Source organism: Carassius auratus, chromosome 12 (genome assembly GCF_003368295.1).
Source record: "Carassius auratus strain Wakin chromosome 12, ASM336829v1, whole genome shotgun sequence".
NCBI lineage: Eukaryota > Metazoa > Chordata > Actinopteri > Cypriniformes > Cyprinidae > Carassius > Carassius auratus.
Genome location: NC_039254.1, coordinates 7989098 through 8016944, shown reverse-complemented (window position 1 = coordinate 8016944; position 27847 = coordinate 7989098). Strand labels below are relative to the sequence as shown.

At 37.9% G+C, this 27847-nt stretch overlaps 1 protein-coding gene across 4 annotated transcripts in view; it reads left to right on the top strand.

Moving 5' to 3' along the window:
- Positions 1-789: 789 nt before the first annotated feature.
- Positions 790-27847, top strand: part of slc38a10 (solute carrier family 38 member 10) — a 27544-nt gene continuing 486 nt past the window's right edge. The window contains exons 1-18 of one of the 4 annotated variants that reach the window (XM_026276683.1): positions 790-999; positions 1944-2146; positions 2420-2537; positions 2843-2888; positions 2967-3060; positions 3730-3873; positions 6794-6918; positions 12503-12605; positions 14796-14978; positions 16435-16546; positions 17972-18078; positions 20037-20199; positions 22529-22702; positions 22802-23257; positions 23481-23564; positions 24429-24449; positions 25093-25356; positions 25524-27847. The exon at positions 25524-27847 is cut by the window's right edge and continues 486 nt beyond it. In XM_026276683.1, coding sequence (XP_026132468.1) covers positions 2057-2146; positions 2420-2537; positions 2843-2888; positions 2967-3060; positions 3730-3873; positions 6794-6918; positions 12503-12605; positions 14796-14978; positions 16435-16546; positions 17972-18078; positions 20037-20199; positions 22529-22702; positions 22802-23257; positions 23481-23564; positions 24429-24449; positions 25093-25356; positions 25524-26686 — 3447 coding nt within the window. In that variant the 5' untranslated portion in view covers positions 790-999; positions 1944-2056 and the 3' untranslated portion in view covers positions 26687-27847. Of the gene's footprint in view, positions 1000-1943; positions 2147-2419; positions 2538-2842; positions 2889-2966; positions 3061-3729; positions 3874-4822; positions 5477-6793; positions 6919-12502; positions 12606-14795; positions 14979-16434; positions 16547-17971; positions 18079-20036; positions 20200-22528; positions 22703-22801; positions 23258-23480; positions 23565-24428; positions 24450-25092; positions 25357-25523 lie in introns of those variants that run through there. The other 3 variants (XM_026276682.1, XM_026276684.1, XM_026276686.1) reach the window with 3 other exon arrangements.

Sequence of the window (27847 nt, the reverse complement as noted above, 5' to 3'; positions counted from 1 at the left end):
TGTGCTCCCGTAACCTCGAGCTGACCAGGGGTTTCCCCTGGAGGTCAGCGGTTCAATCGGGTGCCTGTGTCTAATTTCTTCCTGGCTACAGACACCCCCCCCCACCACCACCACCAAATCTGCCCAGCAATCTGCCCACTGTCTCCCCTTCTGCTGCTCGGGCCTAATTCCAATCTTCAGGGATTAGGTGTGGAGTGACAAGACCCTCCGGCCAATGGGCTGACTTGTCATTTAGGTTCGAAGGCCAATGGTACACAATAGCCAGACTTTTCCTGTCTCCTACCTAAAACCAGCCCCCCTAAAACAACACACTAAAATCCCTTCCCATGAGAGCACATGCCTGACTGGGGCACGCTGGTCCCAACCTCTCCTCCAAACACACCAGTAACAGAACAGGAGCCTCTGTTACCCGGATTCCGCAGGGCTCCTGTTGCAGATCAACATCCCTTGTTCCTGCTTCCCTTTCCTGCTCAAATCTCTGTCCAAATGAAACAACTCTGTGTTTCGCCTGTGTACGTGCAGTTGACAGACCGAGCCATTGATATGATCTCAGCATGCATAAATTGGACACCGTGTGTCAAAGTAAAGCATCGCGGGACTAAGAAGATATTGCAGTGTTAGTTACTTTGAAAACAAAGCGAACAAACTGTCAAAGTGCAATTTGAGCTATATTTGGCAAACGAAAATTAACCTGACTAACAGTGAAAGGCTATAGGCAGCGTGCAGTTCCTCTCCTGGCCACTGGAGGCAGCAGGGCGCACTAGTGTCTTTAATAACGCCACACTAGTAGCGCAGCGCATACTTCCTGGTTACAGACTGGGGAAACAAGGACATTTTCGCATAATTCGGGAAATTTCTTTCTAAATACTTGTTGAATTTTATCTCCTGTAATTTAATACAGACAGCACAAATATAACAGGAAGTTTATTTATAATCGTTTTAAAACAGTCATGAACCGATGTCACAAATTAATGACTGATGGGAAAAAGTGTTGACGTGGTATGTAAACAAACTTTTTTTATAACCTCCTCAGTCTTGATATGAGAAGCTTTATAGACAGACAATGTTTACTTTCGAGAAATATTCATTGTTGTATCGAATAGCATGCTAAAACCTTATACAATAATAAATATTTCTGGATTATATATTGTATATTCATATATGTTGTCACATGCACATTAATATTATTCTGATAAATTACATGTTTGCTTTCAAGAGTTTTTGAAGAATAAAAGCATGGCATATTTTCTTTGCATGCAAACACATGCTGCCATTTCTGTTTTTATTTTAAACTGAGCCCCTCAAAAACATCTTCCCACACACTACCTATCAATTTGTTCTGTGAGTTGTGTAGAAGTACTCAAAAGTGCTCCTGACAACACAACTGTTGCCATATGGCAAGAAAACCTAAAACACATTTGACAACTGCACCGAATGTTTGCAGTCAGCATAGCAATTATGGATATGTCGTTTTTAATGTTTTAAGGGGATCATGTTAGTTGAACATTTACGTAAGCCAACAATAGATAAACGTGTTCAATTTGTTCCAGATGTTTTTCTGTAGTGATCTGCTTTCTTTAAGCATGAAAGGAAATCTTCTAGCCCTGTATCAATCTAAATCTAGCATCTTTTGTTTATTTCCTAATCTGTTTGGTATAGAGTTTACTAGAGTAAATAGTTTTTATTATATATATTTTATATTCTTCAAAGTATATTGCTTACCGTTTTCCATAAGCTGTTTGCATGTTTCAATGCATAGAAAATTAATAAATAAGCTATTTAATTATTTAAAATTTGTTTATACATTGCCATTTTGTATGAAGCTATATATTTCTTCTCATACATAAAGTTTCACACTAGCAAACGAGTACATTTAAACAATCTCTGATTCAGTAGAGTTGAATATGATGCTGGTGTATTCGTTTTCTTCTGCGTCTCCACAGGGTGTCATAGCGGCCAATTGAAGGAGAGCTGCATCAAGCCACTTATCTCAATTAAACCTTAGGCCACACACACCCGTTTGGACATTAGAGATCTCAGCTGTCTGAGAGCCAAAATGACTGCGTCAAACTGGGGTCTGATCATGAACGTTGTGAACAGCATTGTGGGTGTGAGTGTCTTGACGATGCCCTTCTGCTTCAAACAGGTAAACATATGGTTAGAGCTTATGGGAACATGTGCTGTGTTTTGTTTACAGGAGGATTACAAATGTTGAAATTAGTTTTTTATACACAACTTTTCTGGTTAATAATCTGTTTACTGAGTGAACAATAAGTGAATCAGAAATTGATAAGCTGCTATTGTAGTTTGTCCTTTCTATACAATAATCAGTTAAAGCATGTCACTTTTACTGGGCCTGGAATTTAAACATAAAGGACATTTTGGATTGATTTTGAATATTTTTTCATTCTTTTTGCAGTGTGGAATTGTGTTGGGCACATTGTTGTTGTTCTTCTGTTCGTGGATGACCCACCAGTCCTGCATGTTTCTAGTCCACTCGGCCAGTAACACAAAACGCAGGACTTACGCTGGACTAGGTGAGAGTGACTGAAAGCAACAGACACACTCAGAGGTTTCATCAATTTCCATTGTTATGATAATATTTAAAGCATCCTCAGTGTGGATTTCAGTGGAATATTTAATTATTTTGTTAATTAAATTAGGTGACCAGATTGCAACATCTGTATTTTTTTAATTACGAGAAAGCAAAATAAAACAGAAAAGCCAATAACCTATAACTCACAGGTAATGCAGACTAAAAGTTGTATTTGTGATATGAGTGTTTAAAAAAAAAAATCTAATCAAGAGGAAGATTTACAACCCTTTCTCTCTCCCTTCCCAGCTTTTCATGCTTATGGAAAACCAGGCAAGGCACTTGTGGAATTAAGGTAAGATGACTTAACCTCATGAATTCAATAAGCGCTTTTTGCTTGTATTATCTACTTATATTCTTTCTCTGTTTTCAGCATGATTGGCCTCATGTTGGGGACATGCATTGCTTTCTATGTGGTCATCGCAGATCTGGGTTCCAACTTCTTTGCTCAGCTGCTTGGGCTGGAGGTAAGAAATAAGATTTGATGTTGTCACATGACTAAAATTATGTTAATACCTGTTGTTACTCCCAACACATTTCTTCCAAATCAATTAATGATAAGCAGTTCCCAGAGCTGATCATTGCCCTTGTTCATTAACCTCCTGAAATGATAAAATCAAAGACCGTTATCTTAAAAAAAAGTGCTGAGCTGTGTGTCATGTAACCATAAAAAAACACTTCATAGACTTTTTATGACTTTAGTGTAGATGAGATCACAGTTTCTGTGTGAAAATTATTTTTTTTTATCACACTTGCCAGTGAAAGGTGATTTCAGAAGTTTTACTGGCTGTAAATGTTTCTTACTGGCCTGGCCACATATCTATATTTTCATTGTGTTACATGCAGCATCTTATGCAAGATGTATTAAGATTTTGTATTATCACAAAAACGTTTCTGATTATTTTACATGATTTCTGTAGAAAAACATTTTAAACTTTAGGCATCTTAGATGAAATGCTGATGGATAAATAAATACAAAATGTGCTGAATAAATAAACAGTTTGCCAATTTTTACTGTAGATTAAATGAGTGACATTTTCATAAAGCTATGTGTTTTGTTGCTGTTGTGTATATAAATATACACAGCTTTGTTGCCCTGAATTGGGCAATAACTGCTTTTCTTTTTGCTTCTTCAGGTGACGCGTAGCTTCCGTATCGTGTTACTGATCGCTGTGTCGCTGTTCATTGTGCTGCCGCTCAGCTTGCAAAGGAACATGATGTCATCAATCCAGTCGTTTTCAGCCATGGCGCTTATCTTCTACACACTCTTCATGTTCACGGTGAGCCGTTCCCCTTTCCACAGATTCCATCAGCACACCTTCATTCAGGTGTAGGAATATATGTGTAGACAAACATATACTCACTATATGTCACTTGTATGAGAAAATACTTTTATCTTTTAGCACGTTGAGTATATTAAATGATATGAAAATGTTTTATAAAACATTAGAGTGCACTTCAACATGACTTTCAAACAATTTAGATTGCAGTTGTTCATCATGGTTGCTTTAAGGTCATGTTTTTCACTTTCATTTCAAGTCTCTTCAATGATGCTGTGTATTAAGTATGTGTGGAATTCATTTGTAGTATAAAAAAAAAAGAAAGAAATTTGCCAATTTTCGGTCGCTTTTGAAGAATGTAATCTGGAAATTGCCTGTGTTTTTTTTTTTTTTTTTGGTGAATACAGTGTGAATATGCATCACCATGGCAGCAGATTTTCAATATTTCCTGCTCCAAATCTGTAATGGCTTAAAAGAAAAGAGCATGTTACAAAACATTCTGAAACCTTATACTGAGTTACTGTCGTATGCAGAGCTCTTAAATCAAGTTTGTACTTAAATTGAAGACTCACTTTTTTTTTTTTTTTTTTTTTGTAGAATGGGTTTAAAATGCTCAGATCATATTGAAAATCTTATTATTTTTTATTTTTTTTAGGATTTTGAAAGCATAAACAAATAAATGAAAACTAGGGGTGCTCTGATCACGATCGGCCGATCGTTATGCGCATCTCGTCAGTAAAGCCGGTTCTCTAATCAGTGGTAAATTCCATCAGGTGCGTGATTTCACATAGAGCAGCTGTTACTACACAGAGCCGTTGTTAACTGAGAAGATGCGCAAATAAACGCTGAAAATGAACGTGGTTTGCGCAGCTTCTCAGTTTTCAATGGCTCTGTGTAGTAACATCTGCTCTATGTGAAATCACGCACCTGATGGAATTTACCACTGATTAGAGAATAAGCATAACGATCGGCCGATCGTGATCGGAGCACCCCTAAAAACATATTTTAGGTTCGGCCCTATTTCTATGTTAATTATCATACAGACAGTCAAGTGTTCCATTGCAGCAAAAGAGTCTCTGGAACATTCTCAAATCTAGAGAACACAATCTGTTCGTATACAAACTTTTGAAGATTTCAAACTGAAACTATTATGCCGATAACATAATTCGTAGTAAAATTGTAAAGAATAGAATATAATTATTTCTATGTGTAATCCAGATTTCTGGACTGAATATCTTATAATAGTTCCAGAGTAATTAACATTAATGTTTTTAGGTTGTTGTATTGCTTGCACAACCTATGCAGCTGTATAATCTATATAGCTGTATGCGGCCGTTTTTTCCCAACCCATTTCTTAGTTTAGCATTTTACCATCTAATTATGTTTTCCCTTTGCCCCCATCTGAACCGCTGCCCCACCCCCATTCCTGATGCTGACTTCCGACCGACCATCTGATGCTCTGACTTGGCGGCCTATAGATAGTGTTGTCCTCTCTGCGTTACGGAATAATCAGTGGCTCCTGGGTGGAGCAAGTACATCTGTGGCGCTACAAGGGTGTCATACAGTGTCTGCCAATTATCGCCACCACCTTCTGCTGCCACCCGTAAGTAATCCGCCCCAGAGAACGGACCATTCCACTGCCATGGATTCAACTACATTACCCAAAATCCCCTTCCTCCTCTGTCCACCTTCATTCAATCCAAAGCTCTGTTTGTCGGTGCCATCTGGTCCAAGGTTTTTGTGTGTGTGTGTGTGTGTGTGTGTGTGTGAGAGGTTAGTGGTACGGTGGCAGAATTGATATGTCTTGTGTGTCATCAGAGTTGTCTCGACTCTTTGGTAATATCCAGCGTCCTCTGATATACTTCCGCCGGAGTTAAACCCTACCACTGAGTAAGCTGATCTGGTAGGGTTGGGATTGGTGGTGATTCTGATGGTTACACGGGCTGGGGCTCTTGATTTTGATGATTTTGAAGGTAAAGGGGCAAGCTACCGCAAATGTTTTGTGCAAGTAATCAGATTTTACCCATCAAGATTTTTTGGCATGCAACAGGAACCTTTTGCTGTCCTGTAGAGATGAACTGGCAATGTAAAATTAAGTGTGGAAGCTGATCAGTATGATTTGTTTTTCCTACATTAGTTGACTATTTTTTCCCCTTTCTTTATTCCCTTGAAGGAGTAGTTCACCCAAAAATGAAAATTCTATCATAATTTAAAATGTTGGTTTAAACCCATATGGCTTTCAAAAAAGGCAGTAATTAACTCTCAGTATTTTTTATCGTATATCATATAAAGTATCAATCAAATGTTTGGGGTCAGCAAGGTTTTTAATTAATACTTTTATTCAGCAAGAACGCATTAAATGGGTCAAAAATGACTGTAATAATCAAATTATTTAAAGTGCTTTTTATAAACGTTCTATTCATTAGATTATACAGAAAAAATTACAATTTACACAATATTAAGGAGCCGACTTGAGAACCAAATCAGCATATTAGAATTATTTTTAAAGGATCTCGTGAGGCTGAAGTGAATGGCTGCTGAAAATTCAGCTTTGCATCACAGGAGTAAATTACATTTCAAAATATATTCAAATAGATAGTATGGGCCACTTTTATTATACTTCGATATCTTTGTCTTTTTTTCTGAGCATTTGAAAAGGGTGTCCATAATGTGTCCCATGCCAAAATTAAGTCATGCACTTTAAGGAATGACATGAAGATGAGTAAAAGATGACAGAATTTAATTTTTAGGATGAACTATCCCTTTAAAAAGATTACAGGATCTCCATGCACTCTTCATTGTCAGTCTAAGGGTCTTATCACAGCATCATTACTGCCCCTCTCGTCGTCCTCTTCCTCCCTCCCTCCATCCTGTCTTTATGGGATGATCTGTAACCCTCCTGCTTTCCCCTCCACCACAGATGGTGCTCTCCTCCTTCAAACACGGCCTCCTCACTGGCCAGTGGCTGAACAAGGTCATTTACGATCGGTGGGACGGCGTCTTTCGCTGCATCCCTATCTGTGGCATGGCATTTGCCTGTCAGTCGTAAGTACTCCACAATCCTTGCACCGCCTCTCTCCTCCTTTCTGTTGCCTGAATAAGGCCAGTTAGGTTTAATATAGGGCTCCATTTTCATGGTGCAAAAGGACATCATAACATTCCCTGAATTCAAGAGCCAATGCATTTAATATAAGTGTGTTTGCCCTGAGAAAATGGACCCTTGTTGGTAAAGTGATATATATATTCTGAAGGTGCTTAGCTTATGTCATAAATATATTCTTTATTCAACTGAATGTGGCACTAACCTGCATGGAATCTCTAACTTATGCCTTCTGCATATACAATTTTTATCCTGATCTTAACATTTACTCTGTTCCTTAAAGCATAGTTAAATCTGTGATCATTTAATCACAGTCATGTCATTCTAAACCTGTATGACATTCTTTCTTTTATGTAGGAAAAGACAGCCGTTTAAGTTTTTATTCACTGTTTGTCTTCTGTCATAGCTTTAAAATCTCTTGCGTATGTACATATTGAAAACTTGCCATGTCAAAAGTCCTACAGGTTTGGAATGACAGGTGAGTGAATAATGACAAAATGGGTTTCTTTTATGAGTGAATTATTCCCAACCATGAAAGGCCTCTCTGCCTCTTTAACGTGTTTGAATAGCTTGGGTTTGCTTAGCAATAATAGACTGACCCACAAGGTCGTCTTGATTTATTTTGTCAGTTGGCAGCTTGTCAGATCTGCATACAGTTGAAATATTAGTGCATTCTCATACAAGCATTAATGATTCATAAACAAGGAATGATGAGTTTTCGCAGCTTATCACAGTTCATCCATAAAGAGCTCACCGTGACCGGATCTTAACCTGATGAATTCAGCCACGGTGCACTGACACGGTCTTTATTTGTATTATGTTGAAACTCTGATATGTTGTGGGAGTACCACAGACCACTGTTGAGCTCAAAGTTGTTACAGGTCTTAGATACTGCTGGCAGACATTTGTCCAGTGTTTATCCACTTTGATAAGAATTCACATTCTTTTTCTCCATCTTAACCTAATTTTATGTTTCCTTTCTTTCCTTTTTGCTAGCTCAAATATACTAACCATGCAAGGGGTTGGTAATCTCAGTGTTTACCTGGTTATGCAATCTTAAATTTGGGCATGGAGTGTCACTGACTCAATTCTTTTGGTTTCTTATCTTTCACACCATTAACAGCATTCACCAACCTATTGATCTCCACTCCTAGTTCTTTTCTCTTTTTTTAAGTTTAATTTCTCATTGTGCAAATTATTTCCACTGTAGTTTTACTATATCCACATCATATTACATAAAATCTATACAATACACATATGGTTATCATAGTTTTACTTAGTTTACATGTCTAATATTATCTTTCAAATTCATGTTTTTGTAAACCATTAAACTAAATATATCCAGGTATATTCAGCATAAATATATATATATATATATATATATATATATATATATATATATATATATATATATATATATATATATATATATATATATATATGTATATATATATATATATGTATACATATATATATATATATATATATATATATATATATATATATATATATATATATATATATATATACATACATACATACACACACACAGTCAAACCAACATTTATTCAGACACCTTCAACATTTCTCACATTATGTCAGTTTATTTGCTATAGTTTAGAAAATGGAAATAAAATATTATGTTAAAATAATATGTTAATTCACTTTGATAGAAAGGTATGTAATGGATTACAATCAACCAAGAATTATTCAGCTGTTAATTTTAGATAATAAAAATTTATGTCAACCAGTTAACAAGCAATGCTTAATTTTGTTCTGTCTGTGGTGTAAAAAGGTCACATTAAAACACTTACCGTATGAAGAAGTTTTGCATATAATATGTCACAGTTCACCTTATTTTGCTGTCCTCATTTAAATTTATGAACTATAGTGTTCGGCACCCACTAGTAAAAAAAATATACAAAATTTAATCTGGTGTCTGAATAATTTTTGGTTTCACTGTGTGTGTGTGTGTGTGTGTATATTTGTATGTGAATGTGTGTACATTTATTTGATAAATTAATACAATGAAAACAGTGTAAAATATTGTTACAAACCAGAATTAAAAAAAGCTGTTTTCTGTTTTAAATATTTTCATTTCTGTTCGTATTTTTTGTCATTTATTCATGTGACAACAAAGCTAAATTTTCAGCAGCCACAACCCGTCTTCCTGTTTCACATGGTCCTTTAGTCATTTTAATATGCTGATTTAATGAAGATTTGTAATTATTATAAATGTTCATAAAATATTTGTGTCAAAAACAGTAACCTTTACATACAATTAATAACAATTCCATACAATTCTCTGAGATAAATATACATAGAAGATTCCTTCTATTATCCTTAATATGGTGCTTGTGTTTGTGTCTGTCTGGATATTAATGTGTTTGGACGTGAATAGAATTGAGGTGTCTGGAGTGTACAGATGCCAGCACAGATGTGTGCGTTTGAGAGTGAGGGTGTTGGGGTGGAGGAGGTGTCAGTGTTGGATCCTGGTGTGGATGAAGTAATGCGGCTCTTGAAGCTTACTGTAACTCCCCCTTCACACACACACACACACACACACTCACACATCCACACTCTCTTTCTCTGAAGGGTGATGAGTGATATTTGGCTCTGACTTCTTGGCCGGCATTGACATACAATGCCACTTACACCCGATCATTAGAAGAGAGAGACGGCGCGACATGACCTCTGATCCGACCACAAACAGTTCCTGTCAACGCCTACGTTTACCCATCCATTTACATTTATTACTTTAGTACATTTAGTACGAGCTCAATCCAATGCCAAATTGAATCTTTAGAGAAAAGTTGACCTGCTTGCTCTTTTGACTAAGAGAACATATACTGTTCATTAAAGAGCAGCATTCTGGGTCCACTGGCACCCTTATGCAGCTCCCGCTTAATGTGTAAATTCCACTGTAGTGTGTAAACACCATAATGGTGTTATTCCTATCGTAAAATTGTCATGTCAGCTTACACAGCATCAAGGCACAGGTTCACAGCTTAAGGTGTTATGATGGGATCATTTTAGCAGTATTACAAAATAATTATTGTGTCAACACTTGGTAGAGGTGTAGAGAAAGTGCGGTGGGACTGTAGCATCACTGATCTTCCCCCTCCACACCCACACACACCCACACAGACTGTAATTTCATCAGGAATGGGTTTTTGGGGTCTTTTCTCTCCATTCATCAGGAATGGCTTTTCTGTGGTACTTTCTTTCAGTCTTATGACACTGAATTCTGTGCAATTATAATTGAATGTCTGAATTCTGTTTTGCATCCATGACATGGCTGTAAAAGCTTTTGATTGGCTGTGTGACTTTCATCCGCCTCCTCTTATTTCTCTCTCTCTCTCAGATGCGGATTTCTCAAAAAAGATGAAAGGTATAGTCAAAAAGCTTTTGGAAGCACTTGAAAGACTAACACTTAAACAGAAGGAAATTCTAAAAGCAGATTTGTAGGTTTTGAGAGAAATAGCAAGGCTTGCAAGCAAAGTAAAATCAGATTTTAGACTTTAGTTCTGGGTAAATGGCGCCTCAACACATGATTTTTTTTTTTTGTTAATTGTGTAAGGGACTCAACCAATGGGTGGCAAATGGTGTCGCAAATAAGTGTTTCCTTTTAGAAAGAAAATGAGCATGTTTTTTTTTTAGCTGAATCCTACATAAAGCCACATTTCAGATCATAGATATTTTTGGCTGAATAAATAGCTAAATAAATAAATAGCAAACATTCTATCAACTACCGTTCAAAAGTCTTATTTGTAAAAAAAATATTTGCTCAAAATACAGGAAAACATTTTAAAGTAATTGATTGTCTGATTTATTATATTTTAAATATAGTTTATTAATTTGATGGAAAAGCTGAATTTTCAGAAGCCGTTGTTCCAGTTTTGTGTGTAAAATGATCCTTCAGAAATCATTTTAATATGCTGATTTGGTGCTCAAGAAACATTTCTTATTATTATCATTGTTGAAAACAGTTGTACCACTACATATTCTTAGAAACCATGATCATGTTTTTCCTCTGATGAATAGAAAATAAAAAAAAATGGCTTTTAAATATTTTGTAACGTTATAAATGCTGAATAAAAGTATTCATTCATCTCTTAAACTTTTTTACTGACCCTGAACTTTTAATGGTAGTCAGTGGGAGATTTTCAAACCTCCAACTGAGTTTGAATGGAAAATGAATGCTTGAGGAATATCAAAAGTGTGCTGTGTTGCTGTGTTTTAATAAGTGAAAAATGAAAAAATAAATACACATAAAATGTAGAAGTCAACATAGGCGTCTCTCTCTCTCTCTCTCTCTCCCTCTCTCTCTCTCTCCCACTGCTCTGGTTTTTATTGCGAGTGAGTTCCAGCTATGAGACAGACTGGTCTTTGGTGTGAGATCAGGCGTTGGCTTAAAAAGCCCAGAACGTGGTACTGTATATCTTAATAAAAGCAGGAATGGGCTCCGACTGTGTCTACAAGAGCTGTGAGTGGGCTGAGAGCAAGAGAGCCCGAACAAAAGCCCATACTGCCAGGAAATTTTATAACATGCTAAAGTCTGACTAGCACTTGTCGCTAATATATAGCTGTTGTAAATTCCCCATTTAATGTTTTGCTGGCGTCTGGTTTTATTGGTTGTCCTGATGACAGACAGAGATCTTTTCCCTGCTCTTTTTGTAGCTGTTTTTTGTTTCTCCGTGATACTGAACCCTTTATCAGTGCTCGTTTCATCCAATTCGACTCTCTTTCCTTCCCGCCCTCCCTCCATTTTGTCTTTTGTGTGTCTGAAATGAGTGATGGCCTTTCTATATTAAATTCCTGCTTCTCTTGCTCTCTTGCATGTTTGTGTCTCTAGAGCTCAAACGCACAGTTCAGTTTGTCTTTATGCTAAATAATGATTATACTGTGACTGGTCAGTTTGAGTTAACCCATAAATAAGCATTTATGTGAATTCACATAATGTTATATTTGTTATATTTTGTCATAACATTACTATAAATCTGACATTGCACAAATTGTGCATCTGATATAATAATGTCTCCTTTAGTATTGTGATACTTTAAAGGAATGTTTGGGTTCAATGCAAATCTGTAGACTTTTATCTGTGAAATGCTGTCGATTATAATGTGTTGTCATTTAATTTGTTATAAAACAGAAAAATCATGTTTACCTGCATATCTAACATATTGGATCAGTCCATGGTAAAATGGTTAGACTCTGTAACATTCACATGATCTACACAAGGACACAAGAAATGAACTGTTTACAAAATGAAACATTCACCCAATACAACCAAATGTTCTTTCACCTAGAACCGTAGCCCCTCTGTTAAACAATGATTTAGACTTATTTACATCTCAAATAACAAACTTTTGAAGCTTACTTACAAATGCAAGCTGCACAAATATAACAGAACACTACATTTATAGCTGTAGTAATCGACAGTGTGTCATAGTTTTACATTGTTATTTATGACTCTAATGTATGCATCTTGAGCATGATGTATATAAAAAGCTTTTTCTTCCATAGACAAGTATTGCCCACTTACGACAGCCTGGATGAGCCCTCGGTGAAGAGAATGAGCACAATATTCACCTCCTCGCTCAACGTGGTCACAACCTTCTACATCACAGTAAGTGTGTGAGACCATTCATCAACTGCTAACTGATAATCAGCAGCTTGTTTGAGGCCAAAACAATAACCATGCCATTGATTTTTCTGTTTGAACATTTCTTTTAACTGGAGTGACTGGTTAATTAGCCAATGCTTTAGTCACAAGTGTGATCTAAAAGCTTAAAATCTGGCCAGTGCAATCCGACCACCTCTTATCTGCTGCTTTTTCATTTGCTGAAAAATGAGACGTGATCTTTCATAATTATTGTATTGAAAATATTATAGAAATACCATTGACGGATAGTCATGTCATATGAAGATGAAATGGTCTTAATTAGGATACATTACCGTTAAAATGTTTGGGGTCCGTCTGATTATTATTATTATTATTATTATTTTTAAAGAAATTAATGCCTTTATTCAGCAAGGATGTATTACATTGATCAACAGTGACATTTATAATATTACAAAAGATTAGTATTTTAAAGAAAATGTTGCTCTTTTAAACTTTTATCAAAGAACACTGAAAAAATGTGTAACGATTTACACAAAATATTATGCTGTTTTGTTTTGTTTTTTTAACATTGATAACAGTAATAATAATTATTCGTGAGGAGCAAATCAACCTGTTAGAATGATTTGCCTAAGGATGATGTGACTGTAAAGACTGGTGTCATCACAGGATTAAATAACATATTAAAATACATTTGTAATAATACTTCATTGATACTAATGCATAACTGGTTTACTGTATTTATAGTCAAATAAATGCAGCCTTTGTGAGCATAATAGTTTTTTTTTTTAAATAGAATTTTAAATTCGACAACGTTAAATTTATAGAACCTGTTAAACTTCTAACACTTGTAGCTGCTCTATCCTTATTAGCTCCTGAGAGCATGTGGCTCAGACACAGTAAAGAAATGAGGATTCAAGGATAGCGGAGCTGCTGTCTGCTCACGTTCTTCCTCTTAGATCCATATCCGGCTCCACAGATGATCGCCCTTCCCCTGTTGTGGGTGGTGGGCGCACACTGATCCACCCGATTCCCTTTCGAAGGAACAGAGTGAGCTCAGACGATGGGGTTAGACTGACTGGCACGTTCTTCTGTGACCCACGTGCACTGGCACGCTCCATCAACATCAAATGCTGTGTCTCTTTTATTCCTTCATAAATCTTTTCAGGGCCACTTTGTGTGGAATGTGTTTTAAGACATCGTCAGAATGTTTCTGGTCCCCGTGCTCTTCTCTGAAAGCGGGAGTGTAAACGTTACCTTGAGAGATAATATTGCTCGTGATTTTTTTTCCGCAGTGTTCTTTGTATTCTACTTTTATATTTCATCATCTTTTTGCTTTTTTTCTCTTTGAACAAAAGCTGAATTGAATCAGGGGAGGGTTTGCAGAATAGAATAGAGAGGGAGTTTTGTGGCAGGCTCAAGGACATCTGCCTGGTGTTGCTACTGAAGGGAACCTTTTCCTCTGCGGATAGATCAAGGCCAGCAAGGTCGGAGAGGGAAGGCACTGCTTTGTTTCTCTGTAGAGAGGGCCTTCGGGGGGCTGACAGGCTTTAAAGACCTTTGAAAAGCAGCTTGCTATTTTTCATCACATAAAAACAATATCATTGCACAGTCAGGAGGTGTTGTGAGGTCATCAAAGAGACAAGGAAAGAGACATGGATCTCTGTTGGAATGCTTCTGTACAATGCCATAAGAAGTATTAGTCCTTATCATTTCAAACAGGATCAAGTGACCTTGCGTGAAATTGTATGTTTGCTCAGACGTAACACATACTGAAGTGGAAAATCAATGCAACAGTTTCTTTTTTTTTTTTTTACTTTGTTTGCACCCAAACAAACATTACTTTAGAAATGAGTTGTGATCCAACTTTTTGAATTGAAAAACTGCAGTGAATGTATTTAAACAAGGAATGTGCCGAAATGCAAAATATGTTTTGATGATTTTTAGTTGAACATAAAAACTTCTTAAAACACTGTTTGTGCTCAGGAAAGAATGAAGCAATACTGTAATAACTTTTTATTATTCAATGGATAAAATCAAGTCTTGCCTTACATTATCTACTATTTAGGATTTAGCAAATGAATCACATTATAAAAGTTATGCTGTTTCATTTTGTCTTGAGTGATATGCAGATTTGTCCTTCATAAGACTCAAAGACTCAAACGCTTACTCGTACTTTGTACTATGTTTCTCCAGGTGGGGTTCTTCGGTTATGTGAGCTTCACAGATAACATTGCCGGGAACGTACTGATGAACTTTCCATCTAACCTGGTAACAGAAATGATTCGTGTGGGCTTCATGATGTCTGTGGCTGTGGGCTTTCCTATGATGATCTTGCCCTGCAGACAGGCTATCAACACCATGCTATTCGAGCAGCAGGTAACAGTTTTACAAAGACAGAGGATTTCAAATTCTCTGTGCCATGGACCCCTAAATATAATGTTTCCCTTGCGACTGATCCCCTTCCTAAAATATATAGACAGTAACGTGTATATATATATATATATATATATATATATATATATATATATATACATACATACATACATACATACATACATACTTACTTACTTACTTACTTACTTACTTACTTACTTACTTACTTACTTACTTACTTACTTACTTACTTACTTACTTACTTTCTTTCTTTCTTTCTTTTTCTTTATTTCTTTATTTCTTTATTTATGCATTTAGCACACGCTTTTATCCAAAGCGACTTACAGTGCATTCAGGCTATCAATTTTTACCTATCATGTGTTCCTGGGGAATCGAACCCCCCACTGTGCGCTTGATATCACAATGCTCTACCACTTGAGCTACAGGAACACCATATTCTTATAACACTATTTTAGATATATATACAATTTTATTTTTTTCCTACATGATTTATCTCCATAATTGTACTCTAACCCTCGTTGTTGGCTCCCTTTGGGTTCCTGGACTTCAGTATGATGGCTGCTTTTCTAACCCCGGCACTTCTGTTTTTATTGCATTTACCATTTACTTTTGAAAACCTGAATAGTGTTGTGTTGGATTGGCCTATTTTAAAGTAGAATAGGACTGTCTGAAGTCTCTGTGTTGTGTATTGTGACTAGTTGGAACTGGTTGTACATAACATCCCATTTTGTCCACCAAATTAATACCCCTTTTTAAATAGCAAATAAAATTTTCATAGCAACATTTTTGGCCTATTTTTAAAATAATTTACTTGCCAGCATCTGGACATTGTCTGGACAAACTCGGGTGTCTCCTCCTTCATGATGCACATAAACAGCTGCAGAAGTATTTTTCCAAATTTAATGGACTCAATAAAGACTTCATTGAGCCTAACAGGGCTTTACACAGGGCTGATGTCAGACCCCAAGTCTGGTCTCAGTGAGCTTGCATTTGCCTGCTCTGTCCCTCCGTATGAATCCCTTGAGGTCCAAAGTCTCCTTCCACCTCTCACACCCCAGTGATCCAGCCTCCACGGACAGCAGGCTGCTAGAGCACGGAGAGATTCAGGAGGAAATAAAAGGGGCTGGATTGATGAGAACAGGTCCAGATCTCCTCCATAAACTATCCAAGACTTTGTCTCGCTGTCTCACCACCGCTGCCATGCTGAATCAGCTCAAATCATGGCTGGATTTGCGGTTGGCTGAAGGGTTTAACGCTGTCGTTAAATTTGGCATTTTGACAACAGAGCGGAGGGGGGTTTATGAAGCTTGCATGCCAAACCTAATATCCTTACATGTATTTCACTTGTTCAGCCATAATAGAGACTTGGAGAACTACATGTGTGCCTGGAATCTAGTAACAGGTTTGTGAAAGTGCTCTGTTTGTCTCTCTTTTTCAGCAAAAGGATGGCACCTTCGCCGCAGGTGGATATATGCCTCCTCTTCGCTTCAAGAGCATCACTCTTTGCATTGTTTTTGGCACCATGTTGGGCGGCATCCTCATTCCTAATGGTAAGTCTGTTTGTGTGCGCCTTAGTTTTACTCTTCCTAATACCCCCATGACGTCACACCCCACTTCATCTCCCCTTTTAAAATATTTCTCCGTCAATCACTCCTTATCCGCCCTCTATATACCATCCATTCATTATCAGCGGAACAGGTTGATAAAGATGTGTTTTTTTAGGCGATGGTGGGGTGGGCCATGTTTTATTCATTCTTCATGGAGATTGGCTGTCGCTGGCTTGGGCTCCATTTGGCTCAGCGGGCCCAATTAGACTAATAGAGAAGGGAAGGTGAGACTCCCAGAGACGATTGAATGGGGGAAAGGCGTAGCTCTGTCCTCCATGACGGCTCTGCTGGCCACCGGTGTGTCCTCACGGCCACAAATCTAACCATAGGGAAGCAGACACTGCAGGGCATAAATTTGACTAAAACAATATGGCTGCTCTCAGGATGAAAAACACCCCCTGGGCCCACTGCCCAGCCTTGCAACACAAGGGCAGCGTGAAGGAAGGATGGTAGGAGGCAGATAGAAGGATGAGGGGGGAGCGTGTGATGGAGCGGTCTGGGTAGAAAGACTGATGGAGGATGGATGTGGTGATTCAGGAGATGAGATGGTGTAGATTGCCTGGGCCATTTTTTCCGGTTTAAACTGCCTCCTCATGCTGGGTCTGAATATAGTGCAGGTTGGAATAAATTTGTACACTTAGTTGCGGTTTTATTTTGGTTAATATTGGTTTATAAAATAGTGAGTGTCAAGGGCATTAAGTCTATATATTAGTAAAAACAAATCAGATAATATTACCTGTTCATGTTGTGAAGTTAGTTCAGGCTTGGGTTCAAAAGAAAATGTTTCTTGAGCACCAAATCAGAATATCAAAATGAGTTCTGCAGATGAAATTTTAAAATGTATTAAATAGAAAACAGATATTTTTAATGGTAAAAATCTGAAGTGATTACAGTTTTACTGTATGTTTGATTAAATAAATACTGTCTAGGTGAGCATAAAATACTTTTTTCAAAAACATGTAAAAAAAAATCTGAAACATTTTGAAAAAAAAAATTGTTATTAACAAATAAAAACTACTGGATCTTTTGGTTAAATACTATGATTTTTTTTTTTTAGATGCGTAATTAGTGATGTATGTTAAGGTGAGTCTCATGGTAACAATTGCTCCAAATGACATTAGGGTTTGTTGAGTCAAGTACATTTGAAATCAGTAAACTTTGACATGTAAATAATATTATCTCAAATGTTTTATTCATCATATTTAGAGACCAGGATACCACTTCAGTCATTTAGCAATGCCCTAGCAAACCCTAATCAACAGCCTCAAGACCTTAATTTCATGTAGTTCATTTTTTTTTTTTTTTGTAAAAATCTATGGTTAAAGAACGTTCTATAAACAAATGTTTGTTTGTGTGCGTGTGCCATAGTGGAGACCATCCTGGGTTTGACTGGAGCCACCATGGGCAGTCTGATCTGCTTCATCTGCCCAGCTCTCATCTACAAGAAGATCATGAAGAACGCCTGGACTGCACAGGTACAGCACATCCCACAGTCAAATGGTTTACTCATCTGACATATATCTACAATATGTAAAACAGTTGTTGTTAAATTGTGATAATATTTCACAATATTCATTTTTGCCTTTTTTCAAATAAATGCAGCCATGGTTAACAAAAAACTGATTCCAAAGTTTTGAATGGAAGTGTAACTCATAAAAGCAAAAAAAGCAAACAATCTAAAGAGAGTGCATCAATTTTGTCTGTTTGATATCTGATGTGATCTGAAAGAAGAAGAATGCACTGGAATTGTGTGTCAGGGAGAAAAGGCAGCTGCTCCTCTCTCTTTGTAATGGAGTTTGTCATTAATTTTGATATCCTGCGAGTGCACTGACTTGCTGTGTGGAGTCATTCCCACAGTGTGTGTGCTGGCACTGTGCCTCGGGCTGAGCCCCCTCTGTCTCTTGCCCAAATTACAGATGCCTTTACTCTTTCACAATAGAGTGAAAGCATCCAAGGTCTCATCTTAGATGATGTGTAACCACAATGCTGATGTCGTCTTCACCTCTTTTATATTGTGTGGTTTGCGAGCAGCCAACAAACTGATGTTCATTGTTCTTTAGTGCCAACCATGCCATACTTCCATGCCCATGAGTCTCTGCCCACAGGGTTACTTCCCAAACACTGGAGTCCACCCAAATGGGTGGCAGTCCTGATATTGGGGCAAGGACCATTCCAAAAGAGCTTCTTGTCATAACGAGCGCAGCAGATGTTTTTGTTGGCATGAGCAGATGCTGCCACTCTTCCTTGTCTCATGCCAAGCAGCCTGACATGTCCAGGTCCACCGCTGCACACAAAATACCCACAGATCAGCACTGTGGAACTGGGAGGGACCTGATTTAATAGATTTCATCAGCGTTTGGGGCACCATTAATGTGACTGTAGGACATTATTGTAGATTGGATGCCAGCGACCCCCTTGCCAGATTTGTATATTGAATTTAAACCACTAAAATTAAATGTGCTCTGATTCTATTGGAATTTAAACAGTTCCATTAGGGAAGGGAGGGATTGATTCTATCATTTATTGATTTGAATCAAATCACAGATTTGTTTTTCAAAAAAAAGATGAAAGTCAACTGCAAGAGTAGCATAACACTGGGACAGTTTTGAGAGCGCACACTTATATCACACTATGAATACATCCTTCCCCATTTTCTGTTAGAGAAAATGTTTTTACTTTTTTTTATTATTTGTTAATGCATTTAAAAAATATTTATTAGCATTTTTATTACTTTCATTTCATTTACCAGTTTAATCTTTTCTAAGGTTTTTCTTGTAGTTTTAGGATATTTTGTTTTTGTACAGTTTTTTCTTTTCTTTATTGTTTATCACAGTCAAATAGAATCAAATGTATGCATGTAACAAATTGAAATTGGATTCAAAATGGACATCGCTGACCCCATGAATCGAAATTTCTCTAGTTTTTAGGGTCAATAGTAATTAGCAAGATATTTTAAAGGGAAAATATTTTCTATTTACCTCTTAAATATAGTTTTTTTTATTTTCATTGTCATTTTGAAATAGCACACACATTCGAGTTTTCAAAGTAAAATGTTTTTTAAAGGGCATGATCAATAATTTTTAAAAGATGTAATTTGTGGGTGGTGTTGGCACAGTGGATAAGACGCATACCTTTGGTATGAGAGACCCAGGTTCGAATCCACTATAAGACACCAATGTGTCCCTGAGCAAGACATTTAACCCCTAGTTGCTCCAGAGGCGTGCGACCTCTGACATATATAGCAATTGTAAGTCACTTTGGATAAAAGCGTCAGATAAATGTAAATGGAATTTATTTTGATGTCATTTAATCGGATAAACATGGTCTTATTAATATAAAAAGGTTAAATTATCTGTTTATGTATGTAATATTTAACAGAACTTTCTTTTCTCTTTTAATTTCTCTCTTCATCTCTTTCTTTTTTTTTTTAAAGCTGGTTCTGTGGGTCGGTCTCGGCATCCTGCTAATCAGTACCTTCACAACGCTGTCCATTTCCTCCAACGAGCCACAGAAATTAAATCCTCCTCCGGATGTTCCTGTAAAAACTGAGGACAAGCCTCCTATCCTTGTCGCCCATGAGTTGCCTAAAGGACCAGGTACATCTATGCTTTATTGATTTAAGAAAAAATTACCAATTGACAGATGACACAAAATAGAAAATGAAGTTCTGAAAGGACAAGTTATAATGAGAAAAATAAAAAGAACAGTGAAGGAGCGCAAATGATGAGCTCCAGAAACAGGCCTCTCTTTGAATCAGTGACCTGAATGATGCCCTTCAAACCTGAGCGCTCGCTGTCCCAGAGCAGCAGTGAAACGGCCGGTGGCGATTTCCCGTTATGGCTCCGGTCAGGGGAGGGAGATGGGAGGGAGATGGGAGGGCGTCCAAATCTGGGAGAGGGCAGGTACAACAGTGTTTCCTCCAACACTGGCCAGTACAGGACAGAGGCTCATAAAAAAGCAGATACCAGGAGCGTCCCAACAACTTCATCCACCATTACCTCTCCTTTTCTGTTCTGCCACTCCTCCTTCCTCTCCCTCTCCCTCCCTCCTGCTGACTGACACTGGCATTTATCACTGAGCGGACACCCACTTCCACACCTGTTTCCTGTTTACGGCGTGCTGGAGAGGGCAGCTGTGTGAAAACACAGGGCTCAGTGAGCGGGAGAGTGGAACATGGGGCCCGCGAGCATGTTGAGGTGTGCGTTTACAGCTGTATGCACATGCATGCTTTGCTTTTCAGGATTGTAGGAAAGTGCACCCCACCCCCAGTACTGTACACTCTTTCTTTCTTTCTTTCTTTTCAGCTCCCATAGATAATGTTTATCAAAACTGCTGTCCTTTCTCATTTGCAGTGAGTAACTCTGCGTATGCATAAATGCTGTCGTGCAGTAGATTATCTGTTATGGAAGTACACTACAGGCTCAGGTTAAAGGAAGGTGTGGACATTGTAAATATTCAAAGGCTGTTTTGCACAGGACGAGTGGCAAGGTTATATGGAAAGCACTGAGCATTTATCTCGGACCCTTATTAGAAATCTCCTCTATGGTTCAGCTCTTGTCTTGTTGGTCTTTCGTATTCTGCTGCCCTCTACAGGTGTTTGTTTGACACTCTCAGTAGGATTTTTTTCAAGACTACTGCAGCAGAAAAGTCATGTGCATATGGCTTTGATTGAAATGAATATTGTATAACCGTAGCTGGTTCAGGAGACCTAGTTCATTCGTTTGAGACTCTTATTTTATAAAAGCCCTCTGAAAATGCATGAATAAAAATGGAGCCCATTTGTTTTTGAATACACGCTCCTGGTCTTATTTTGAAATTTTATCCTAAATGATTTTTTTTACTTTGTTGTAGTTTATTGAAAAGTATTAACTTTTTTTTCTATCTCTGAAACAGCTTTACTTTTCGAATGATGTCACCAAACCCTCTAATTTGTCAACTCTAACCACCTGTCATATACAGTAGCATTCAGAAATTTAGGGTCAAGAAGATGTTGTAATGTTTTTGAAAGAAGTCTCCTTTTCTCATCAACTTTCCTATTTTAATATATTTTAAAATTAGATTTATTCCTGTAATTGCATATTTGCAAATTTACTTCAAGATGCTGATTTGATTCACAAGAAACATTTCTTATTAATATTTATGTTGAAAAAAATTGTGATGCTTAATATTTTGTGGAAAGGGTGATACATTGTTTTCAGTATTCTTTGATAAATAGGAACAGTATTTGTTTAAATATAAGTCTTTTGTTATATTATAAAAGGCTTTACTGTCACTTTTGATTAATATAATATATCCTTGCATAATAAAATTCTTAATTTTTTTTAAATTAATCTTACTGACATCAAGCTTTTTGAATGATCGTATATGCTGTCAAAGGTTTGGACACAATTGACTGAATTTGTATTTCTTATCTTAAAAAAAGTTTCATTTTAAGACTTATTTATTTAAGATTTATTTATTTGAAGTTGACGATTTGGACTGTATAGCAAAAACTTGATTCAATTCTGATGGTTAAAATCAAGTTCTGCTTTTTCTTGTTTATTTAAAAAATGTCAGCTTATAAAGCTAAAATAGCTTGTGTATGCTGCTTCTTGTTGACTCTAACTCTTATCTTTACACGGCTTACACTGAAGACCCATGCAGTGTTGTTAACATAATTTAGCTTGATTCTGGTTTGTCTGTACCCAAAGTAGGGTCCTCATCAAAGTGACTTGAGTTACACTGCAAAGTCTATCTGACAGGCCTCAGGCAAAAACCTATTCCAGGACAAAAAAAAATGAAATTTTTCAGACTGCCATTAAAGAGCCACATGAAGCCTGAGAGCCATGGGTGTGGGATAAATTTGACATGTCTTTCACCCCGCACAGAAACTTGGCGTAATTTCTTTGTACATTGTGACACGTCTAATGATCTGTGTGTTTGCAGTGCACGAGAATAGACTGGAACCTGATCCAGGAGAGAAGCCAGATAGGCCACCAATTGTGGTTGAAAAGCCAGTAGAGAAGGCACCAGCAGAGCCCCCTCAAATTAAAGTACCTGGGGAAGTGGCTGAGCGAAAGGATAAGAAGGAAAAGGTTCAGCTGGACCGCCCTGAAGCAGGTAATGCATTAATTTAGCTGTGTAATTTTGATGGTTTTGTGACATATGAGAACCTGTGAGCAGTTACAGTGATCTGGCTTTTTTTTTTTTTTTTATCAGGTGTTGCGGTCCCAGAAGGGGAAGCCCATCGCCATGAGCCACCCATCCCTCATGACAGAGTTCAGATAGATGAGAACAAAAACCAGGAGGAACTGGAGGATGAAAAGAAACAACCTATAGTTGTGGAGGAAGAAAAGAAACTACCTGCCAGAGAGGAGGAGGAGCTTCTTGCTGAGCAGGGGGCGGGGCAAGCACAAGAGGTGGAAGCTGTTAAAGAGGAGGGATCAAAAGAAAAAGATGCGGTGAAAAGGGATGTCCATCAGGACCAGCATGCAGTTAATGAAGTATTGGACAAGGTGAAAAATCCAGAGGATCTGAAGAAGGTGGAACCCGTGGTGGTCCATAAAGAACCAGACAACCTGCCTGAATTGAAAGAACGGCAAAATGTGAATGAAGCGCCCCGAGAGAAGAAGACAGAGGAGCTGGACAAAGCCCCTGAACCCCAGGGTGAGAAATGTGAGTGAACTCTCTGGCAACCACTCAGATCTTCAGAAAATGTAAACATCTAGTTTCTCTTTAGCGTACATGACTGATAAACTCTAAGTGGCTTGTAGACAACGTCTTTGACCTTCTGTTTTTATTCATATTCTGTTGATATGACATGGCACATCATAAGGTCCAAGCATATGACCTTTTCCACTCTGTAATGATTTGTTCATTCACTGACTGCTTCCTGCAGCGAAGGAGAAGTTTCTGGTGCAGGAGCACAAGGAAAAGAAGGATGTAGGGGCAGAAAAGGATGGAGATGGGGACAAGATGGAAGGTGAGTGCTTCGTCCATCAGAACATTGTCCAGAATCTCTAGGAAATGTGGTTTGAAATATAACATTTTCTGTTCAGTCATTCAGTCAGATGTCTGAGCTCACAGGTGCGATCTTTGCTTCTCTTTGCCTGGTTCTGTTCTACTTCATCACTCCTAGCTGGATGGCTTTGAACTGGCTTTACTTTTATACTTTTCATTTTGATTTTAGTTTCTATTTAGCTTTATTTTTGTTACAGTTTTATTTCCTCTTAAAATTTAGTTAATTGACAAGGCAACATTCCTAATTTTCATTTAGCGTTTTTAAAGTAATATTCATATTTTAATTTATTTCAGCTTTTTTCGGTAGCTGAAAATTATTTTGAAAAGTTTTAGTTAACCATAACAACACTGGCAATCAAGCAATGCAATACAATATTAACACTTTGAAAATATAGTCATTGGAAAAACATAGTTTATAAGTTGCCCACTAGACAGTAGCTTTATGAACCAGTGTCTTGTCATAACTTTTATTATATATTTTTTTTATCATGAATAGAAGAATATACTATTTAACAGTTAGCATCAAGACCAGATCTGTTTTGTAATAATACACTTTTTTCCCCACTTTTTTGCAATGTATAACTTGCCATTTTACTTTTCCAAATGCTTGTTTTACTTTCTCTCAGCAAACTGGCCAACCTCTGAAATGTCGCGTTGCATTGCTACACTGCAAAGATGCACCAAATCTTAAATCTCTGTCTCTTTCACATGGCTTGTTTTTTATTAAGGCACTGTGCCCTCTTTCTGCTGTCTTTTTCTCTTTTGTTTCTCGATTTCTTATCTTCCCCTGCCATTCTGTTGTGCCACGGACTCCTGCCTCCTACAGTGATTAAAAAGATTGTTGCAGGTACGAGATGTGTCTTAGTCTGTCTTCTTTGGTGTAATTTTTAACAGTCATCCTCTCACGCTTCAACCCGTATAGCTGTTAATAACAATGGTCTTTTACCTGTGTTGATACATTGACCATTTGTGTAGCTTGCAGATGTTTGTACTGTACTAACTCTGGATAACTGATAACTGAACACCCATCTAGTATTAATTGGGATCCCTAGTCTGTCTCTTTTATTGTTTATAAAAGTGATTTCTTTGGTAGAATTCCATACTGATGTTGTTAGTGTTCCATATTTGACTAGGAACTACATGCCCTACAAACTAGAAACTGAGCAGTGCACTACAGATTGCACAGAATAACATTGCAATCTCCTAGTAGATGTGTAGCAATGCCTTACTCTGGAAACTTGCATAACATAGCTTAACAAATAGTGGCTATCAAGGCAAATACAGCATAATGGTTGTATGAACGGACACCTCTAACATTTTCTTCAGAAAATGGAAAACATGATCTATTTTTTGATCATTTTAAATTATGCTCCTTAATTTGATAAACAGTCAGATTGACAAGAATGTCTGACCACAGTTAATTACACTTTTATAAGCAAGCCTAAAATGCATTCATTCTAACTTTTACCTTTTTGCTCGGCTGATCTCAGAGGGTCAGTTGGACCACGCTGTGCTGCTGCAGGTTATTAAGGAGCAGCAGGAACAGCAGAAAAGGCTTCTGGACCAACAGGAAAAACTCCTGGCTGTGATTGAGGAGCAACACAAGGAGATCCACCAAATTAAGGAGGGAGAAGAAGAACCAAAGGCAGTCGAACAGCAGAAAAGACATGTGCACCTTGAAGAAAAACACTCAGATGTGAATGAGGAGATCCATCAAGTAAAGGAAGGAGAAGATGAGCCAAAGCCAGCAGCAGGTGAGTCTGAAAGTCAGCGATCTTGTCTGAAAGTGAAAGTTTTTCTGCCACTGCTGAGCAATAAAAAGAGAATGAGTCAGTTAACCTCTAGTGTTACCAGTGTTGTGCTTCCTGCTGACATGATCTTGCATGCAGTGCAGTAATGAAACACTTCATGTGTTTTTTAGGAGAGGGTGTAGGTGAGTTGGGGAACATTGTGCAGAAGGAGTTTGAAGGGATGGAAGGGGCAGTGAAGCCTAAAGTTGGCGCTGCCGCTCCAGACCAATTCAAGCAGCCTCGGGGAGAGTCTGAAGAACCTGAAGCAAAGGAGGCTCAAGTCGTAGTTGGTCTTCCCAACAATGCCCTTGAAGCGGAGCAAGAGCAAGATGGAGGTGTTAAAGTTCCCAAGAAGGAGGCGCTGGAGCTAAACAACCAAGTAGGGCAAAATGGAGCACTTACTCCAGAAGTCGGTGCCCGGGGGGTTCCTCTGCGTCCTCGAGATCCAGAACCGGCCAAAATCAATCCTGATGCTCTTGCAGAAGAGGAGGAGAGAGTGAGGCAGAAATTGGCCCAACTGGAGGCAGAGAAGGAGAGAATAGAGAAAGAAAAGCTGGAGAAGGAAAGGATTGAGAAAGAGGTGCAGGCCCGTGTCGAGAAGGAGCGGAAGGAACGAGAAAGAAAAGAGGAACTGGCACGTGAGCAGGAGCTAGAACGTGTGCGGCAGCAAAAGGAACAGCTAGAGAAGGAAAGGCTTGAAGCGGAGAGGATGAAACTCGAAAGAGAGAGGATGGATAAAGAGATCATGGAGAATGACGAGAAGGAGAAAAGATTGTTGGAGCAGAAGGAGCAGCTAGACCAGATGCAGCAGGTCATCGATGCACGACAGGTGAAGGGAAGTCTTGAGGACAGGAGTTTGAAACTGGAACGAGAGAAGACTAATAAAGATATCATGGAGCGTGCAGAGAAAGAGAAAAGGATACTCGAGCAGAAAGAACAACTAGACAAACCACAGCAGGTCATTGAAGCAAAGAAGGACGGTGATGCCCCCAAAGCAGAAGAAGTCCTCCCAATACTCAAGCAAAAAGGAGGCAGGGACTTTAAGGAGAATATAGTTCCACCAGAAGAGGAGAAGAAAGAGGAAAAGAGGAGCAGAGAGGATGGAGGACTGGACCTTAAGAGGAGACGCAGATCTGTGGACCCTGAGGGCGGAGGAGGCGCTGACCTGGATCTTCTGCGGGACGTAGGAGGCTTAGACTTACACGCTGACCTAAAGGGGCAGCTCCTGGCGGGATCTCTGATTCACACACGCCAGCTTAAACAGACGTTTCAGAGGCAGGAGAATGAAGACTAGAGTAGGTTGTTCCAGAATTACAATCTCTGGAACCCAGTGCACCTCTCCCTGGACCTCTCAAAAACAAACATGATCTGGCAGTGAGAAGACTCTCTTTCCTCTTCATTTTAAAAGTAGATACCTTTATCTAAGACACATCATTTTCTGGGTTGGGGATGACAGTGGGCCCTTTGCTTTGATCCTTTTGTTGCCTGCGGGGAACACTGGATCCATAGTCTCTTATGGTCTTCCATTATTGTTTTGTGTGAGATTTTGCTGAATCTGGTGCAATAAACAGAATGTCTGGTGTAATAAACTGAGCAGGCATCACATTAAAAACAGGCCTTGATGGGCACACAGGGCATTTCAGAATATTGTGTTTTGGACCATCGCATAGGAAAACGGCACAAGTGTACCCTCTCGTGGCTATTATGGTAAATTGTACGGCCTGTTCTAAAATGTAATATCCCTAGTGCATACATCCTTATTGAAGTTTTATCTTCTGTGAATGAAAATAGAAGCCAAATTAATATATTTTAAAATGCAGCTTTTATCTTCTTGCAGAAGCTTTATTTTCTTCTATAGGAACTATAATGAAAATGGAGTGTTAATGTAACTTTGGCCAGCAGGTTCAATGGTCCATCTGCTTGCTAGAATAGTGACATGATATTATCTGAAACTACACTCACTCTACGTTAAGACATATTTGTTTTTCCTGTGAAATTAGAAAAAAGTGGTCTGAGATTGGTTAATGGTTTTCAGAAAAGGCCTGAAGAAATCATAATTTATTTGTATTTGTCCAAAATCCTTTATGAAACTTTTTTTTGTAATTTCAAATTGCACTCAAATCTGTCTATTGAAGGAGTGTCTTTTTTTCTGTGTCTTCAGGATCAGATATTCCTTCCAGATGGTTAACTTATGATAATAGTTTATTTAAAAGTGAACTGTTATAACTAATAGTTAATCAGACCAGCTATAAGTGAATGAATTATGTTTATTTTTTATTTATCTTTTACTAGCCAAGTTTTTTTTTCTGGTTGTCTCAAATGTGTTTCAGTGGTCTGTGACTCTTTGTGAAAGAACTCAACTCTCATCTTTTGAGGTTGATCTGAAATTGGACCCTGTATATATTCCAGATTTAGTGTTGAACATAAGATTACCGTTTCCCCACAGTCAATTCCT